Source organism: Vanessa atalanta, chromosome 14 (assembly GCF_905147765.1).
Source record: "Vanessa atalanta chromosome 14, ilVanAtal1.2, whole genome shotgun sequence".
Taxonomy (NCBI): domain Eukaryota; kingdom Metazoa; phylum Arthropoda; class Insecta; order Lepidoptera; family Nymphalidae; genus Vanessa; species Vanessa atalanta.
The window spans coordinates 1,104,993-1,127,286 of NC_061884.1; the positions used below are offsets into that span (position 1 = coordinate 1,104,993).

At 33.8% G+C, this 22,294-nt stretch overlaps 1 protein-coding gene across 1 annotated transcript in view; it reads left to right on the plus strand.

Moving 5' to 3' along the window:
- LOC125068955 (dopamine D2-like receptor) overlaps positions 1 to 22,294 on the plus strand; it is a 72,103-nt gene that overhangs the window by 13,205 nt on the left and 36,604 nt on the right. Inside the window, exon 2 of the mRNA XM_047678361.1 lies at positions 15,850 to 15,959. Coding sequence (XP_047534317.1) covers positions 15,850 to 15,959 — 110 coding nt within the window. The remainder of the gene's footprint in view (positions 1 to 15,849; positions 15,960 to 22,294) is intronic.

Genomic DNA, 22,294 nt, shown 5'->3' on the forward strand with positions numbered 1-22,294 from the left:
ACAATACAGTTTACTGTTATTTGGCGGTAGAATATCTGATGAGTGGATGGTTTCTAACCAGACGGGCTTGCACAAAGCCCTACCACCAAGTAAACTATATCTCAAATCGTTTGTAGTTTATATCGTAGCGTTTCAATAGACCTAAGACCTTACATAGTTACTTATATTCATATTATTAAACGTATGTATTCATTTCAATGAAAAGAAAACGCGATGAAGAGTAAAATGTATAAATATATATATATTGTATTTCATAGACGCGAGTTTTATTCGGAGAGATGGCATTCTCGGAAATGATTGATTAAAAATGCTTATGGCTTTATAGTGTGCCCTCTTATACCCAACTATTAGATTCCATAAAGCTGTTCCGTAATAAATCTCGTTTACCGGAGAACCCGATCGTGATGTATTAAAAAAGTTTTATTCTTTAAAGAATAGTAGCAATACATCATTATAAGGAATAAATAATATTCATATTTACCAACATAATGGTCAGCTACGAAATATTTCCGACGGCAAACAAATCATGTTATTGATATTAACATTTTAGTTACCATCCGTCCATCCTCCTGCTCTTATCCCAATTTAATGTGGAGTCAGCGTAGCATGTCTCTTTCTTCCATACTTCTCTGTCAGACGTCATCTCACAAGTTCTTTCCAGCCATATCGTCTTTCACACGATCCATCCATCGTTTCTTCGGTCGTCCCCTTTCTCTCGGCTAACGGTACCACTTTCAGACTTCTAACACCACACATTTCTCTCAAAATTCTCATCTCCGCTACATGCATGTTGTCTTTCATTCATTCCTTTTGTGGCTCAACCTTATCTTATCTATATAGGACAGCAGGTCTGACCTTGGTCTTATAGATCTTCTCCTTAAGTTTAAGGGGAATACGGGGGTCACAAATTGTCCCCGTAACCTGCCGCCATTTCATCCACCCTGTTTTAATTCAGTGCTTCACTGTTCGATCTATTTCGCCATCGCCTTGAACAAGTGAACCGAGATACTTTAGTTATATGCATGTAAATATTTCGCCATTCCCTCCCACTAAGACATAAATCCAGCTCAAACATGTCACTTTCTGAAATAAAAATCTATTCTAAAAATACATAAATAAGTCGATAAAATGATATAAAAAAATATTGAATTATTAATATATGAGCTTCCCAAAAATCCACAACAAAAGCTTCTCTCCCAGCCTATAAGAAAGTTTCGACGATTACAGAACTGAAACGAGCAGTAACTTGGAAACTATTGCAATAGGACTTCGCTATTTTTCTGATTCGATCATAAAATAATATAAACTCGTACTCGCTTCTCATCTCAACTTTGTACAGATGAAATAAGAATATGATTTATTAACTCCTGGAACCATATCGCACCTACGAAACCATAACTCTACAGGGATCTCAAACAAACACACTTACAATAGAATTATATATATTTGTATGTGTGTGTGTTGTGTAAGATAATAATAATTAATTATAGTGTTAGTTTTGACTAGTGTATGACTTATTGGCGACATAAGATGCTTTGACGTGAGACATAGAGCGGGGCTTAAAGATCTTCCGTTAAGAACCCTCGACGTCGGGCGTACAAATAATATCATATATATGGAATTATTCGGCTTCTGTAATATAATAATATGTATATAACGATAATGATGATCATTACGATTATCTTAAGTATAAAGAGTTAACACATGGGTGTGTTTTAATTGCAAGAGAAAATTAACGAGACATTTACTTATTTTTTTAGGTTCACCAACAATTGTACAAGCCAATTTAACAAAAATAATAATAAAAACATTAAAAAAATAAGTACCTGCTCCAAGAATACAATGCATTCACGTTATACATTCACAAACATCTCAAATCTTGTTCACCATCAATCGGTTAGTCAATTATCCGCTAAGGTGCTAAGTGGTAAAGGTGTTTATACTCGTCTACTACTACATCAAACAAGAGTGGAGATGTATCTTTTCCAGGTCGGAAATAACATCGTCACGGTAATACGCGAAAGCGACGCTAACCAAAAGGAATAACGGTACAGCTGGTTCTTTAGTGGGTATTGGTCCTGTGCACCCGTGATTCTTACTTACTCCGCTTTTTTTTTTGTGGCGGAAACGCATAAAGCGTTTTAGCTCGGAAATCATACGGCTCTAAATTGTATTATGTTTTAAGCATTTATCTAGCATTTAGGTCGATTTTTTTTTTATAAATCAATATTTAAGCAACATAACCTTAAATTTACTAGTTCGAAATTAAGGACTTCTTTATATAAGAGCTTTTGAACATATAAATGAAAATTCAGTAAAACTTGCCTGGCTCGAAACCACTATCTTCGAATAAGTTGCACCTGTTACAATTCAAGAACCCTGGACCAGTTCGGTATTGGACCTTCAGTTTTTAAATATTGAGAAGCATAAATAGTAAAGATACCACAGGCTTGTCGTTATCAAATAACTTAAATACATTTTATATAAGTATTATATACAATATTTGTGTCTGCACTCTAGATGTCAGAAAATGGATGCTCTCTACGGATTATAAGCATCACCCCAGCTTTGAGGCTTCAACGTAACGTTACTTACTAAAATATTAATCTTAGATAGCAGAAATATGTGTGACTGTATGTATTACATGAATAAGGTTCTAGTCTTGTTAAACCTAACACAAGCTATCATTTTATTAAATACATAATTAAATCGAATATGAAATAATAAATCTGTAGTAAACTTGGCTAAGTGTTCCCTATGATCACGTCCAGAATAACTGACGTGTCACATCCGTCCAATCTATTTAAGGTTCCGACGGGCTTAAAGGAAAAAGAAACCCTTATACTGCTTGGTCCGTTTTTCCGTCTGTACATCTGTCTGTCCGTAAAAGCCCTTTTCTGAGGAACGCGCAAATGTTAAAAATGAAAAGAATACCAAATACTAACTAACGTCTGCGGTCCAATTTCGATCGTTGTGTTTCAGTATAATTTAAATCACAGGGGTTACAAGAACTTTAGAAACTGTGTGAATATGTCACCATACTAAACCTCCTGTCGAGTCACTCCATAATAGCGTCTACATTTAATATTCAGCTACATGAAAAAAATATGTATGTGTGAATAAGCACATGCTTATGTGTGTTTTTTAAAATTTTTTGGTTTTTTATTTGTTAGATTTTAACGATTACGCAATCAAACGATATGGCCGTTTATTTCGCATTTCTCATACATCTGAAAATTTAATAAAACCCTATAGGGCACTTCCCGTTGGCTAGAAAAACAAACTGCTATTTTTTTTATAAAAACCGAGCAACTCTGAAAAAATGTTCCGAATCCGATATTGGATGATCTGGCTAGGTTTTATCAAGCAATTGTTAGTATTATTGTTAGTATTATTGTTAGTATTATTGTTAGACACACTTTCAATGAAGCAATCGACAGACAATAAATCAGGTTATACATTAACATTAAATTAACAGCTTGTAAATTTCCCACTGCTGGGCTAAGGCCTCCTCACCCTTTGAGGAGAAGGCTTGGAGCATATTCCACCACGCTGCTCCAATGCAGGTCGGTGGCTACATATGTGGCAGAATTTCTTTGAAATTAGACACATGCTGGTTTCCTCATGATGTTTTCCTTCACCGCCGAGCACGAGATGAATTATAAAAATTCAGTGGTGCTTGCCTGGGCTTGAACCTGAAATCATCGGTTAAGATGCACGTGTTCTAACCACTGGACCATCTCGGCTCTTAATATCGGCAATATAGATTAGTACTCTAAGAAATATTCCAAATAGTAATCATTCCAAATATTACCAATGCGCCACTAACTTTGGAGACTAAGATGCTATATCCCTTGTGCCTGTAGTGACTGGCTCACTCAACCATCAAACCGAAACGATACACTAAGTATTGCTTATTATTAAAGTATTTTATTTAAGTTAATATTCTAGAATTCTTTAAATAGAATCATGAGTAGTTTCAATTCAATTTGTAAAAATAATATTCAGATTTTTTTTCTATAATGGGTTATTCAAATTAAAACTGAAGCGTTTATAAATGATTCATAATTTCAAATCATTTGTAAAAAAAAAACATTAATAAAAAGGATGTTATTCAATACAAGATTTTATAGATGATATAAAAGCATGATGCTAATACTCGTTGACTTCCTGCCTATATATACATTTATATATAGACAGGTATATAACTGTATTTTAAAGTTTTCCTCGGTAGAATCTAAATTCCTAACCGGTTGTAGCTTCATTAATATAGTTTTGTTAAATGACATTTCAAAAGTGCTTGTCACAGCCTACTTGAATAAAGTGTGTTTTGATTTAAATTATTTATTCTGTAACCTAATTTAATACATTTTATCCGTTCTTTATACATAGAAAACAATATTTTGCTTTGATTTCATTTTTGTCTGTCTCGTTTGAATAACGATATTGTCAATTATTATTATGATACCACTTAGTTATTCCTTATTGCCTTCACTGGTGACAGGAGGGCTGGTTCGTTTTTAGCCCAGACGATCGGATTTGCGATTCAACGGGGAAATGCTGCTAGCATTCTTGTCACCATTCCACGCGGTCAAGATTTATACAGTGACTTTTTTAATTCACATTTGTATATATATTTAAGCACTTAATGTTATCAATTCTTATGTTATTTGTCTTAAATAAAAGTTTCTCCTTAGTTATACACTGGATGTGTGTCAGTATATCATTGTACTAGTATTTCGTTGGTGATGTAATAAATGAATAAAATAAATTATTGTTCAAGTAAATCTCATATAATCACACACTGATTGAATTGTGTTGAAGTCGAAAGCATATCAAAAACGGTCTATGAAATATTGATAATTAAAAAAAAAATCTACCAATTTGTCATTATTCACCTTTAATCCATTGAAATAAAGGTTAAAGTCCGCTAAACAAAGTTTTGTTTCATCAATTTATATTATTCTTGTTCGACCTGGGGTCAGTTTTGAAACTAAATTATAGGATAGGTTAAACCAATTACTGAATTCACCGTCTAAGTTTCGATCAGACCTTCCTAACTTAATCTGATACGAAGTCTAAGTTAATTATACGTCTTAAATTTAGTACTACATAGTAGTTGTTCCTTACTCCTTTAATATATTTCTACTAATCCGAATCAATGTTTCTGAATTTCGATTGTTGTGTTTCAGTACAATTTGAATCACAGGGGTTACGAGAACTTAAGGAACAGTGTGAATATGTCACCATATTAAATCCCTATCTAGTCACTCCATAATAACGTCTGCCGCTTAATATTCAGCTATATAAAAAATACATATGTACGTGTGAATAAGCATATGTTTATGTATTTATTAGGGTGAGTTTTTAAGTTTTTAGTTTAAAAAAATATATATTCCGCTGAGTTTCTTTCGCCGGTTCTTCTCAGGTCCGAGGTGTTAAATTCCGAACCGGTGGTAGATTTTTAACTATCAATAAGAAAGTGTAAACACTTCTATATTGAATAAAGATTTTTGACTTTGACTTTGTTAGAAATTCAAAATTTTGTGTTTTTTTTATTTCTTTTAATTGTTAGATTTTAATGAACAAATCAAGTTTTTATTGGTGGGTAGGTACCACCTACTTATCGTATATTCTACCGTCAAACAGTAGTACTCAGTATTGTTGTGTTCTTGTTTGAAGGGTGAGTGAGCTAGTGTAACTACATGCACATACATAACAACTTAGCTGCCGAGGTTGATGACGCATTGGTGATGTAAGGTTTACGGCACTAAGGTCTATAGAGAGTGGTGACCGCTTAACATCAGGTGGACCATTGCCCGTTGGCAGACGCCAACCTTACAAAAATCTTCTTAATTAATCCTGAGAAAGTTATAACCCTGCTTGTTGCAGTCTGTATATGGAGCCATATGAAACGATTAGTTCCTCATTTGTTGACTGTACACTATCAGAAACCTTTAAGTTTACAATAACTTAGTTACTAAGTTAGTTGTCCAAATTAAGTTACATTAACCGTACAACAGTCGCTTTAGTCTGAGAGCTAGCTTAGTCTGAGATCTAGTTTGATCTTGTTACGTATTTAATTACATTGGGAATCGGAAGACACGTAAAGGTGTCTTATTTTCGAAGGTGCCAGAATGCCGCCCTATAGAGGAAAGCTCTGTTTTCACGGTCACTTTTGCATCATAATATTAGTCAGACATGCAGTTATAATAATATCGGAATGATGACGGAGGACGTGCAGATTTTTTCGGGATACTTTCCTTCAACATCGAGCACAATATGAATTTTGAAACACAAATAAAGCATATGAAAATCATGTGGCTCTCCCCGAATATCATGCAATCGTCGGGCAGATTCACGTGTAATCAATACGTCTCTCATTGACTATAAATTTATTAAAACCATCATCAAATCGACCGCCAGCTCTTAGACTAATTCTAAAACTTGTATACTTCAATATAACTTATGTGAGCGGTAAATCAACTTTGATTTATTAAAGCGTCTCAATGTAATAATCATAATATCAGGATAGTATGTGAAATTGTTTTATCTAGGAAATTGGTGTACGAGTATAATGTAGTACCGAAATAGATTCTTCTTTATGGCAGGAACTGACTTGGTTACTACTGGTAATTGATTACCACTGCCCAATGCCCAATGCCCATGTACATCGATACTGTAAGAAATATTTATCATTTCTCGTATAACCAATGTGCCACCAACCTTTGAAGCCAAGATGTCATGTCCCATGTAAATTGGCTAATTGACCCTTCTAACCGGATTACGACAATACTAATCGCTGGTTGGCGGTAGAACATATGATAAGTGATACCCTTGACTTGCACAAACTCCTACAACCAAGTGAAGTTTTATAGATGCGTAAATATTTATCTAGAAGTGACCACAATCTGTGTTTATAATTCATCTTGTGCTCGGCGGTGAAGGAAAACATCGTGAGGAAACCTGCATGTGTCTAATTTCAACTAAATTCTGCCACATGTGTATTCCACCAACCCGCATAGGAGCAGCGTGGTGGAATATGCTCCAAACCTTCTCCTCAAAAGGAGAGGAGGCCTTAGCCCAGCAGTGGGAAATTTACAGGCTGTTAATGGTTAAGATTTACAGTTAAGTTTCTTCTAACCACAAAGCCATCACGGCTCCTAAATAATTACATCTGTTAAAAAAATATACATAGAAAATATTAGGGAGAAAATATCACATCAGTATTTAATTTTTTAATTTTGTTATCCTTGCAATCTTGGCCAGTATACTAGAAGAAAATGATTATTAAATTCTTGTATCGTCATTGGTCATTAATATGCTAATTTTCAAGTTCATCAGACGTCTTGAAAAAGTTGGAAGTCAGGTTAAATGAAAACTACATAATTAAATGACGTTCAAACTATAATAAGCGAGTTTATTCATAATAAATAATAAGTAGGTACAATTTTCTTTTGATAAACTAAGATTTTGTGCGCGGAAAATGAATCTATATTTTTGGGGAAATATATCATAGTATGTTCGGGTCTAAGAATCATAAAGATTTATAATTATTATAATCAAATATATTCTGCTATATTCCTATACAATTCGATATATTTGTTATATGAAAAAGATATCCAATTAAAACATTTTGCTTCAAAATAAAACGGAACATTTAAAAGATAAAAATAACATCACACTGCAATGTTTCAATGATTTTTCAATTCAGATATCTTTCGTATAATCTACTCAACTTGATTACTTTAAAAAATATATTATATCATTTATTTATACTAATACTATAAACGCGACAGGAGCTCTGTGTGTCTGTCTGTTACGCTTTCAGGGCTAAACTACTGAACTAATTTTAATGAAATTGGCATGAAGTAATCTTGTATCTCAAGAAAAGACACGTACATTTTTTATAACTAACACTTAAGACAGCTTCCCCGGCTAGATGCGGGCGAAAATATTTTTTTTTCCATTAAGCCCCTATTGGCCCAGCATCTATAAGAAATTTGACTTGACCAAAGGTCAGCGATTTGAATCAGACATAACATTCGTTAAATCTCTTCTTGACTTAATTAAAAGGAAGACAGTCAGAACTCTCCTTTAGCCAGAATTGGTATTCTTACGGGTTGAAACTGATTAAACAATAATTACCACTCATTAGGACCGGATAAAGCCACGTAGAGGCCCCTGAGGTAATACAAGCTTCAATGGTCTTCACAACTTACATAGGTAAGTAGTATACATTAGTAGCGTGAGTCTTAACATTTTAAAATTTCAGCATTAATAAAGCAATTCAATTTAATTGTTTTTGGAGACAAATCATCTTTCTTCAATGTCTAGTTCAGGATTTTCTATTCCATTACAATTAAATTGTCTTCCTTTTATTATCTTAATTTCTTGCTGTGGTCTAGTGAATAAAAGCGCTAAAAAATCGCTTTTATGCATTTCCCTACATTGTGTGATTCTATGCGGAACTTATCAGCGCCGAATGCACGAAAAACTCACTAAAAAACCAACGCTCTCTCTGTTGGGATCACGGTATCACTATATTAACTGTATGTTTCCACCAACCCGCATTGGAGCAGCGTGGTGGTATGTGCTCCATAGCTTCTCCTCAAAGGGAGAGGAGGCCTTGGCCCAGCAGTGGGAAATTAACAGGCGGCTAATGTAATAAAATAAATGTAAAACTGTATGTTATATAAACATTTTAATATTTATACATATACATGTAGGTACATATTGTGTTGTTCTATGAGTGAGATAATAAAGATTACTTTTATAAAAGTATTATCAATGCTTGTGTTATTTGAGTATAACTACTGAATATCATAAATACCTCTTTAAATCATTGTAACATACAAAAGGTAAACAGCCTTACATTTTATCATTGACCGTGTAGTCTCGTACCGTCTATCATAATAATAACACGCGTGATTTCATCATCTCCAAGACTAGAAAAGTATCATTAACTTGAAAATTGACATTAATAATGACTGATGACAATTAGTTTGACAAAAAAAAGACCCGCTGAGTTTCTTTCGCCGGTTCTTCTCAGGGTGTTTCCTTTTCCGAACCGGTAATGCTTCTATATTGAATAAAGGAGTTCGAGTTTGAGTTTATAAATAATTTAATAATACAGCCTACAATTCTAAGCTGCCAAGACTGCTGTCTATTATCGTGTATAATTTCGTGTTATTAAATTCACAAGACTTTTAGGCTTTCCATATATTAAATATATGAAGCTTATATTAAAAAAAATACGAGATATGTCGTAGTTAGAACGAAGTTGCTTCCGCTATACATTATGTATATAATAACAGACAGAATAACAACATTTAAGTAGAATTAAATGAAAAATAAAATATATTAAAATCTTAGTCAATAGTCAATTAAACAATAACAAAAGTTAATTTTAATTTGTTCTATATAAAACCGTATATAATAGAAATAGAAAGAGGCGGATAGAACGAGAAAGAGAGGGAGAGCTCGCCCGAGGGGGGCGGCATAACGCTTTTTTATTACGTAATGCTTTCTTCCAGTTCACACTACTGTACGCGTAAAAGAACTTCGTTCCGAAAAATATCAATAAGATGACAAGAAACGTTCAAAATATCTGAACATATATTGAAATATTATTAAATCGAAATAAAAATATATATTTTTATACCTATTTCCAAAACTAAAGAGAGCCTTAAAGAGCCGTCATAGATGATATTAAAAGCGCATCGCTGAAAGAGCTAAAGGCTATTCCAAAAATCGGGTTTGAGAAGTGTTACGATGAAGGCGCTGGCACAGGTGCATATCTAATGGAGACTATTTTGAAAACGACGACGTTAATGTAGACAAATAGATATTTTTTTTTACAAACAACAAAAAGTCCGTTATTTTTTTAACACACATCATATGTTATTTCTTAGTGATTTTTTGATAAATACAAAAGTAACTTACTGATGAAATTGTATATGAAGCAAGCTTGAACACCAAGGAAGGACGTAGACCATAGGCGTAGACTTTTTTATACCTAAAACCTACGATCAAACGAATTTAACACGCAGACAAATCTGAGGGCGAAAACTTGTAATAATATTTTAATTAAATAATAATGTAATGACTGTATAAAAAGACTGTTACATATGCGATTCAGTTCCAGCTTTCTAAATTAAAACAATTATTGTCTGTGATATGTAAAATATTATACATATGATATGATGAACCGTGATATAGCTGTGGTAGTGATAGCTTGAAACTAGGCGTGAATAAACAACGAGAGGTACACCTGGTCACAGATATATGTTGACATTGTTTGGTTTAAATCATAAGAGAGAGCGATTTTACTTTAAAAACAAACATTGTTCTTTTATACCCCGATTAAATTACAAAGCTGTCTGAGTCTGAAGCTACTCTACCTAGCCTAGACATTTTATTTTATATTCATAACATCTCTGTCTCTGTTGATTTTTTATATGTGTGTGTGTAATTGCACGTGTCGGTCTACATGAATGCAATATAGATTAGTACTCTAAGAAATATAAATCATTCCTAATATTACCAATGCGCCACTAACCTTAGAAACTAAGATGCTATATCCCTTGTGCCGGTAGTGACTGGCTCACTCAACCCTCAAACCGAAACGCAACACTATTGCTATTTGGCAAGTTCTGGGTGGTACCTACCCAAATGGGCTTGCACAACCAGTTAGTAAATTTAATTTTAACTTCAAATTTAAAATATACTTGATACAGTGAGGCTTAAAAATCAGTTTTAATTGTGATTTTCTTTAAGTCTATTTTATATGTTTTAAGCTACAACTTGTTAGGAATGTTGACTCTACCGAGATGATCTAGCAAGCCCCTATAACTCGTTTTCTTAAATGGGACTGAAATAAATGTAGAGTTATTTCACAGTGTTTTATTTTATGTTCAAAGTTAAACTTACAAATGGCAGAGCACTTTAACGCATCGTAAAACGGGGTATGAACATATCCGAGCATTCCTAGAGCTATAATTAAATAGAAGAATATAAGTCACGAACCTACTTGAATAAATTATCATTCATTCTGATTATAAGTTAACACAAAGAAATGTTCAAGTCATCCTACCTTAATTATAGTGTTAACTTAATTATTTTTTTGTATAATTATATACCTACTTGTTTAAATGAAATCAAATGCGTTTCATTTAAGTAAACTTTACAATAAAGCATTTTTGAATGGTTAATATTATATAAATCTCAACTCTACCATCGTTTTAGAAAGCAACTTCCAGTCAAAAAATAGAAATAAGCTCGCATAGTCGCTCTTTTAAAAGAAACCAGATTTACAATGAGATTAGTATCCATAATTATTGTTCATGACAGTTCTGCGCTGGAACTGAGCTTAAATCCAAGCATTTTTATCCAAAATTGTATGTATTCACGAATGCATGATACATTAAAACTGTACCGTGTATTGTACTGCTTTTTTTTTAGCATTAGCAGCCTGTAAATTATCCCACTGCTGGGCTAAAGGCCTCCTCTCCCTTTGAGGAGAAGGTTTGGAGCATATTTCACCACGCAGCTCCAATGCGGGTTGGCGGAATACACATGTGGCAGAATTTTGTTGAAATTAGACACATGCAGTTTTGCTCACGATGTTTTCCTTCATCGCCGAGCACGAGATGAATTATAAACACAAATTAAGCACATGAAAATTCAGTGGTGCCCGTCTGGGCTTGAACCCGAAATCATCGGTTAAGATGCAGACGTTCTAACCACTAGGCCATCTCGGCTCACCTCTGACTTAGACCATTTCATTGTTGAATATCTAACCGCTCTCCAAATTACAGCTTCGCATGCCCATTTATTAATTACAAATGAGAGATAACGTTTGAGGTCTCGTTCCATTTGATTGAATATACATTGAACAAGCTTGACTGTTTGATGTTCCGGGAATTTAATACTGAGGGTTAAACCTGTGGCTGTGATGAACTCTGCGAGCTGTATTCCTGATCGTATCGGAATATCACTGCTGTTAATTCAAATTCAGACCTGATTTGTACAAATCCACTTCCGTTGCAGGATCTGGCTGGATGCCAACTCATTCCCAGTGTAACTATAGGCACGATTGACGTGTAGGCGGTGTTTACTTATACTTCTTATAGTGCTAGTGTTTACGAGTGAAATTGACCACATAAAATAAGGCATACTAGAAATTTTAAATATAAAAAAATAAAAACATAATCGACCTACCAAAGCAATTTAAAATAAATATAGCTAATGTCACTCAGTATAAAGGAAAAAAATGTAATTCATACATCCATATCTGTTCAGATATTTAAAAGTTGTGTTGGAACAAAGATACTGACATACGTATAATATGTACCCTGAGTACATTACACTCCATTTTCGGGCAGGCGTGTAAAAATAACTTTCTTCTAAAATAAATAAAAAAATAAATCGTGTATAGTTATAATATTTATAAATTAATTACATTTATAGTTAAGTTAACACAGATTAGTACAATCAAACATGTTAATATTTAGATAAAAAAATAAAAAATACAAAAGCATTTTACGGTTAAATTCTCAATTTTCAAGATACGTGTTTTAGGTAAACTTTATCTTAAGAAGCTGTCTGTTGCAGATAAGGCTATGATAAAATAGTTTAATCTCCATTATAATGTTACATAAACACTTTGTAAACTAAATAATGCTTGAAATATTAATATAAACTCCGTGACCCTTGTTACCTAGATCTTAGACATTTTGACGCATAGGTAACAAGACAGCCGAAAGAAAAACAGGTATCCTGAGACACCCGTATGGAAATATCTTCATATCTTTCTTTTATCTATCTATCAATGACATATTCATATATATTAAAAAGCAAACACAATAAAAGAAATTAAAAATATTTGGAAATTATTCAATAAAAAGAAAAAATTAAAAGTCCCATGTGAATTAGAAATTTAACAAAAAAATAGTTTAAATAATTTTATTTAAAACTGTATGTAATAAAGAAAGTGAGAAGGGGAAGACATCGATGGAGGGGCGCAACACTTTTTTCTTACGAGACAATTTCTGGCAGTTCACTTTATTGTAAAAAAAAAAACAATGAAAAAGGGTAATTTTAATAACTGAATGAAACAATTAAGACCTTTTTATCTTTAAGACTTATAAAAGTAAATTTTCAACAAGAGCTCTGGTCTTTGTTCTCGAGAAAATCTTATTTTTGAACGGTTCCGAATTAAAACTTGGTCGCAATGAGAATAAAAGTTTAATTTACGACTGAAATATATATTTTTAATTACTTATTTTATTCCCCACTCTCCGACGTAGAGGATTAGCATTAGCAGCCTGTAAATTTTCCCACTGCTGGGCTATAGGCCTCCTCTCCCTTTGAGGAGAAGGTTTGGAGCATATTCCACCACGCTGCTCCAATGTGGATTGGCGGAATACACATGTGGCAGAATTTCGTTGAAATTAGACACATGCAGGTTTCCTCACGATGTTTTCCTTCACCGCCGAGCACGAGATGAATTATAAACACAAATTAAGCACATGAAAATTCAGTGATGCCTGCAAACTCAAAACTCAAATTCCTTTATTCAATATAGAAGTATTACACTTTCTTATTGATTGTCAAGTTAAACACTACCACCGGTTCGGAAAAAGAAAACACCCTGACCTGAGAAGAACCGGCGAAAGAAACTCAGCGGGACTTTTTTTTTACGTCAAATTAATTATATACATAATTGTATATGAGTAGAAACAGCCAGGAGGCGATCGTTTCATTCCCAAGGTGTGCTATCAAACATAAACTCACTAATTGTATAGTAACCTTTCGCACACAAGCGTTCCTTAACAATTTTTTTAAATTTCGCAACAGAAGCATTTTGAACGCTTTCTGGGATCCTGTTGTAGAAGCGTATACATTGCCCCACAAAAGAGTTACTGACTCTATGCAGTCGAGTAACAGGAGTAACAAGATTGTGTTTGTTCCTTGTACCAACGTTATGAGAATCACATTTTCTCATAAAAACATTAATATTTTTCCGTACATACAAAACATTACAGAATATATATTGAAAAGCAACCGTCAATATCTTAATTTCTTTAAATTTATACCTCAAAGATTCCTTGGCTCCTAGGTTATAGATTGCGCGAATAGCCCTCTTCTGCAGCACAAATATAGTATGGATAGCGGCTGCGTTACCCCAAAGCATAATACTGTAAATACATAATAATGTAGTACATTATACTGTGAAAGTAACTGTAAGTGTAACTGTAACGTTTATATGGGGGAGCCACTGTAATTTGGCATCAAGAGTAAGGCCACGAAATTCAGTTCTGCCTGGGTTTGAACCCGAAATCATCGGTTAAGATGCACGCGTTCTAACCACTGGGCCATCTAGGCTCGACATAGAGATCGTACAGTAATGTTGTACTGTACTTTCTAACTGGGAGCTGACAGTTAGATTACTTTATCAAAAGAATAAAGGGCACAGATATACCACTTTAAAAGCTAACAACCAAATCGATTAAGTTATATTCTATAAAATATAGTCAGTTAAATCAAATAACATATATAGTAAGAAAAATTGTAGGATTTTCTTTGATGTCAGAAGAAAAAAGTCACAACCAACAGAGCGTTCGATTCCTTTACGTTTTCTCCTGATTCCTTTTGATTCTTGATTGTTCAAAGGATTATAGGTTGTTGTTATTCCACTAACTTTGGATGTAAGGTGCTTTATAAATTTCCAATGTTGACGTATGTAATAAAATTGTGACAGTGTTTATATATGTTTATTATGTATGTGTGTGTATTATGTATGTTTTTACTTCAAATGTTTTGAAAATTCAATTAATAAATTCATTCAATTGTCACCATTCCACGGTCATGAACTGGCCTTAGGCGTGCTCTCCAATTTGAGTAGAAGATTTGGAGCATATTCCACCACGCTGCTCCAATGTGTAACCGACCCAAACGAGATGAATTACAAACACAAATAAGCACATGAAAATTCATTGGTGCTTGCCCGGGTTTGAGCAATCATCAGCTAAGATGCACGCATTCTTACCACTGGGCCATTTCGGCTCATCAATTGTACAGTAAATATTTATAATCTTTATGTATCGTAATTAATGCTTTATTATTTAAACTTAATTAATAATCATATTAAGGTATTTGTTTTAGTCAAACTAAATATCTATAAACCAACAGACTAAGAAAAAATAGAACTACAATCTCCATAATTTGTCGACCAATTTTTTTTTTTATTATTGCTCGTTATCTATAAGCTAACCTTATATCAATATTTGAATTTTTAAATAATAATTTTAAAAAATTCAAATCATATAAGTTTTTAATGAATCGAAAAGTCGAATCTCTACCACCGATCAAACATAAGTTACTATACTGTAGGCATGTTGATATCCGAATTTTGTGACATCGGGTGTTTAACGGATATTTGGATTAAAAAATATCGCCCTGTCTTTGATTAACTGTACATTGTACAAAATGTGAGAAAGAGATGAAACTAATGTGATATCAAAATCGGTTAAACATTCGCTTCGTCTCTTTCTCACAGATGGGCTACCGTTAACTTAAAAAGAAATAGGGCGAATATTTCATGACTTTAATTGTATCGTACTTTGAATACTTAGACATAACAAAACGACATTTATAGTTTTTTTGATAAACGGTTACTCGTCAACATCAAATCGATGACATCTGATATTCCGATGACGTTCGATTTTAGACTCGTTCCGATATATCGGACACATGCCTACTATACTGTGCCTATACGTTAATGCTTCCATTTGAATAAAGAAATTTGAATTTATGATCCTAACACCCAATAATCGTCATTTCCAGTTCAATGGAGTGTGGGGTCTGCCGGCGGTGGTGTGCGACTGCTACATCGCTATGGACGTCACGTGCTCGACTTCAAGCATATTCAATCTAGTCGCCATCTCGGTCGACAGGTATTATTATTTATCGATCTAATAATCAGCTTCGATATTTGTTTTATTATATAAAAAATTGTCAGACCTGCAAATGGGCCACGTGAGATTAGGCTCCTCATAGGCTTTCAAAATTTTATTTATGTATCCCTTTTAAGAGCCAAGTAACCCAGTGGATAATTCACGTCAATATTAAAGAAGATAGCAGGTTATAGCCAAGGCAACCTCCACATAGTACGCCATATTTTAACCGATGAAACCCGAAAGAGTTCAGGCACGGGAGTATACACACTTTCATCTTCCAGACCGCGGGCTGTTACTGAGAACTTTTTACTAAGAACCTATAGAAAAATCCAATTACTTTTAACCGACTTGGGGTTTGAGCCCAGGACCTAGGGATCTGCGGCCTTATATCTAGCCACTAGACCAACGAGCTCCGTCACGTCAGGTCACGTTTGATAGTATTCTTTATATCATTAAAAAAAATCAAATGTGATATTTAAAAAAAAAATGCCGCAAAAACATCAAGATCGTTCCATAGATCTTTAAAAAAAATCTCTTATTACCTTTAAAGAATATTTTTTTAAATTTTAATAAGAAACTTTTTTAAATTATAATGTCGGTTATAAAATATAGCTTTTAGACTGCTTTTAAAGAAAGTCATCTTGGCATGTTTACGACCGCAGCAGGTTACGAGGTAATTTATCGTTAAACGTAACATCTCCACAAAATTACTTTCATAATATACATTCTCGCTCGCCGGCCCGACTTTACACGGCTTAACCAGACGTAGAACCCCGCAGATATTTAAATTTACATAGCCGAGAAGCTCAACTGGTCCAGTGGTTAGAAACCTCGCAATTTAACCTAAGTTAGTGTGTTTAAGCCTGGCAATGTGAATACATAGTGAGGGACTTCCAGTAGTTGCATTTAATAAATTCAAATCAAATTTATTTTATTAAGGTAAACTTTACAATGATGCATTTTTTAATTGTCAATATCGACTTTACTTGCGGCAAGTAACTCCCATAGTTAGGCATAAACACCAATCTACATTGGACAAGTGTGGTGGAATAAGCTTTGTAGGTTTTATATTAATTAAATATTTAAAAAATAGGATGATTAAATAAAAATATAATTAAGCTCTGAATATGTCACCTCTTAAATAAGGTATTTGGTTTTCTTACGAATAGTGAAAAATAAAACTTATGTAACCTTAAAGGTTTTAATAAAATTTTGTATTTTTTTCTGTGTATAGAAATATTTAATGTTTGAACGTAGAATTTAAATTTATTTATTACAGAAGATATATGACTCAAAGGTAATAAATACATAATACATACACTGAACACACAAAGATAAACCGGTCAAATCAAATCAAATCAAAATATACTTTATTCAAGTAGGCTTTTACAAGCACTTTTGAATCGTCATTTAACAAACTATTTAAAGTAAAGCTACCACCGATTCGGAATGTAGATTTTACCGAGAAGAACCGGCTAGAAACTCAGTAGTTACGCTTTTTCAACATTTAAAAATACAGTCATGTTCGTTAAATACATTTGTATATGTATGTAATATATCCTGCCTGGAAGTCATCAAGTATTAACTCCACACTTTTTATCATTTATATAATCTTGTATCGAAGAATATGCCTTCTTTACCAATGTATTTTTTACAAATGATTTGAATTTACGAAACGGGAAAGTTAAAAGTCTGCGGAATTTTAGTATAGAGAAGGATACCTTATCCCAAGCAGGATTCATTGACTTTTCGGAGTCGGAAACTTGGCGTTATAAGCTTATCCTTACTTCTTGTGCACATACAATGATTATCACTAATTTTATCAAAGTCATCATTATTGAACCTTGAACTTGCTATATTATTAATTAAAAACAGAATATTGGGATGGCCGTGGCATTATATCTAAACACTAGTCCGACAAAGCAGTCCATAATAACTCAACATTTATTATGAAGATGACGTATTAGAAGATGTCGTAAATATACACATTTTTTTGCGATTATATTGCAATCGCTGGTTTAAACCTACGAGATAGATCAAAATAATGTAGTACAGTATTGTACACCTTAAAAAGATCAACAAAAAAGTCCAGGATGGTACATGTCTATCTCTTAGGGATAACCCACAATAACCATTTTTTATCTTTTACTTATTACGAGAAATAATAGCTTGCTTACGATTTTAAGCAATACAGCATTAATTCTCATCCAATTAAGCATCTTAAATACATTGTAAACTAAATATAGATCAATATGGCCCTTTACAACATAAATGAATATTTTCGAAGATATTACAGATTTAATATGCGGGGACATAGCGGGTTGTATTTCCTAATGAAAAAAAAAGCTGTGAACGTTTTATATAAATTTTGTAATATATTTAGTAACAGCATTGCACCCGTGCGAAGCCGGGCCGGTTCGCTAGTAATATACAAATTTAATATTACTTGGTGTAATATTACTAGATCGGTAAAATTTTATAAAATCAAATATTTCAAATAGACATTTTTAGTTGATTATTACTTATGAAACCTTCGAACCGGAATATAACAACTATATGAAATTAATCTTTTGAGATATAATGATTGGGTATTAGAGCCCTTAAGTTCCGGGTCCGGGTCCTAATCTACCGGGATAACAGTCTTTATTTATGGGACATTCAATTAACGATATATTTCAATGGGCCTTTATATTAATAAGTAAACTCAACTATTCAGGTTTGTGATATCGATAATATGATTATTGATTGATCCGGATAAGGGTCGCCTGTTTAATATTTAATTGGTGCTAAGGTTTACGTAGAAATAAATTTAAAGACAGTTTTTTTTTTAAGTCGGTAGGTTGACTGTTAAATGGGCTAACTTATGGTAAGTGTTCACGACAGTCCAAGACATAGACATTATAGCAACGCGCCACCGACCTTGGAAGCTAAGATGTTATGTCCCTTGTGCCTGTAGTTACACTGTACTTACCCTTCAAACCGGAACACAATAATACTAAGTACTGCTGTTTGGCAGTAGAATATCTGATGAGTGGATGGTACTTACCCAGACGGACTAGTACACAGCCCTACCACCAAGTATAATTATGTAATCACTGGGTAATGTCCTCTCCTGTTAATAGGTTCGGGGCTTTCGCTGTTTCACTGGTAACAGCCTGTAAATACCTCACTACTGTGCAGCATCCTCCTATCATTTTAGAAGAAAAAGTTTAGAGGTTATTCTATCACGTTGCTCCAATTTTTGGTAGATTCAATGTGAGTTTAGATATACATAAATGTGGTAGATAGCGTTGCAGAACTATCGATAGTTGACCTCGAAAACTATTCAGGATATCGATAGTATCGCTAGCTCTCTGTAAGCAATACTATTGGTAGCACCTATACTATTGATAGTCTAAAACTATCGATAGTTTAGGTTAAAAGTAATGGTTTTTGCAATACTATCGATAGTATCGATAGTATTGACTCGTGAAAATTCTATCGATAGACTATCGATACTATCGCTAACGCCTTAACTATCGATAGTCAATCGATAATGGACTATCGATATGCAACACTATTGGTAGATTTAATCGAAAAATGAATGAATCCTCTAGATAGATGTAATTACACAGAATGTATGTTTGTATCACTCGTTCGTTCGTAAATAAAGACAAAAAAATGTCATGAAATATATTATATCATTAATTTATCTTAAACGTTTTACTTTTAAGTTTGTTTCGACTATTAAACTTGATAAATGTACTAAATTACACTTGAAATATGGATCCGCATCTGTACGCGCCTTCATTAATTTGTGGAGCAAATATTGCCTGCGACGCATTACCGATAATGTAGATAAGGCTGTTCGCAATGCTACATACGAAGACTACATACGAAGCCCTGTCGACCAATCGTTGCAGCCCGACGTCATCAAAGGTCCGACGTCATCGACCGAGGAGAAGGGACCCTGCAACGACGACACTTTTTTTCGAGACCTCTGGGCGTTCGGCGATAATCATCTTCGTTCTTGTATTTTATATTTTGAGACCATAAGTTCCTGTAATCTTCTTTTGAGCATTAAATTGATTTGTACAGTGCTCGAAGTTTAACTGTAGTTAGGCTTCCTAATATTTCTGTGTCCGAGACAAAAGAAAAGTGGCGACCGTGACAGGACACTGGTTGGCTCAGAATCATTGCCTACAAGCAAGCATCTAGATCTATCCTTAGATCTTTCTAACAATCCACGAGGACGTCGCCGAGTCGCACCCGTTACATCACAGGGTCAGCACAGCAAGAAGGAACAAAGCCCAGTTTTGGTAGGCCACAGCTTCAGGTCATCACGCCGGTCAGCAATCCGCACCGCAGCGTCAGCCAATCAGCTAAGTGTTTCTTTTCTAATTTCCCATGCATTCCCTAACCCATTAAAATCCCTAGTTTAGCTCCACAATTGTGTAAAACAAATGTTAGCAAACTCCAGATCGTCATCATAATTGTTTTAAAGTCTAGACTTTACCTAGAGTAGCATATTTTACTTTATAACTAGCATAATATTATATGTAATGTAATTTAGCGTAAATATAAAAAATACTTAATCAAGCTACCCACCTTCATTATAGGTAATTATAAAATCTTTACATTATTTTTTGTCAATACTTTATTTAAAAGACATATGTATATTAATATTTTACAGTATAGTTAACGTTAGATTTGGTAGGATATAATACATTAAATTATAAAATAGAACCATTTATTACCTCTAAACAAATTAAGTTACATTCACAAGCTACACTTCAATCCAAGTATAAGTAATATTTTATCTTGCGATTTATTCTTGTGTATTATTACCATTTACAAGTTATTTTTTGAAGATAAGCTCGACTAAGAAACTTGTGTAGTTTAAATCATTTTGTTAAAGTTTATATAGTCCATTTAGTTTCTAATATATTTTTTGTCGCATTCCCTCATCAGCTGTTTGTTTTCAAATGATTTATAAATATTTTCTGTATAGATTTACAGGTGGAGCGGACAGCTGACTTGATACTTACCGTCCCATTGTTCGCGGCTAGCGGATAGACGACCGCACGCGCCGGTTAAATGAGATAAGTAATATAAACAAAAGGGGAAGCGTAAGCCACAATATTAAGTTTTAATTACATTGCATTAGCGTTTATTTTATAGTTTCTTTCATTTAATATTTGTTTATTTCATTTAATATTTTTTGTTTACAATTTGTTTACGATTGAAGTCGAGATTTTAGTCATTTAAAGAATAATCATGTCGGACGCGAAGATAAAAGATTTGCTTACTAAACGTAGCTCAGTTAAAGGACGTTTAACCAAATTTAAAAATTATTTAAGCTACTTAGACAACCTAAGCAAGCTCGATGAGGTCGAGATATCGAAATTAAACATACAACTCGCTAAAATAGAGAATTTATCAAAATCTTTTGAGGAGTTGCAAACTCAGATAGAAGTTTTGAATTCGGCACAGTTGGATGTGGAGATTGATGAGCGTGATAGCATTGAGGTCGAATTTGCTAGCCTCATTGCCACCGCTCAGCGTTTTCAAAATAAATACAATGAAGCTAATACTTCGCACGCCATCGATGCTCATAGTAACTCATCGCAATGTTGTCATGAACAATCAGGAATAGGTTTCAAACCTCCAACTCTGCAAATAGGGAAATTTGATGGAAGCTACTATAAATGGCTTGAGTTTAGGGATCTATTTTGTTCACTTGTCCACGATAACAAGCAAATTCCGGCCACCATCAAATTTTGCTATCTGAATTCCTACTTAGAGGGGGAGGCCGCTCGGGTAATAAGCAATTTGGAGGTAACCGAGTCTAACTATAACATGGCTTGGCAGTTACTGTATGAGCGGTACGATAACAAAAGAGTTTTAATAAAGAGTCATCTAAATTCTCTTTTTAACTTTGACAGCAAGGCAACAGATCGTGAAAGCGAAAGGTCGCTTAGGTCTATTATTGACAATGTAAATAAAAATTTACGTGCGTTGTCTACCCTTGGCGAACCTACTTCTAAATGGGATACAATTATAATTCATTTAGTCACTTCGCAGCTAGGGAGCGTAACTAGTATGAAATGGGAGGAGCACAGAAACAATCTTCCTGATTCACCTACTTTAGAGCAATTTAACAAGTTTCTTAAGGATCGTGCAGACATTTTAGAAACATATAACCATAGTAAGTCAAGGTTCGATTCCTTGTCTCACCCTAACACAAACAAGTCTAATAAAGGACATAAGGGGGGACAGACTCGAGGTTCATTTTCAGCACAACTTATTACTCAGGACAATATGAAAAATTGTGTAGTTTGCAATGGCCAACA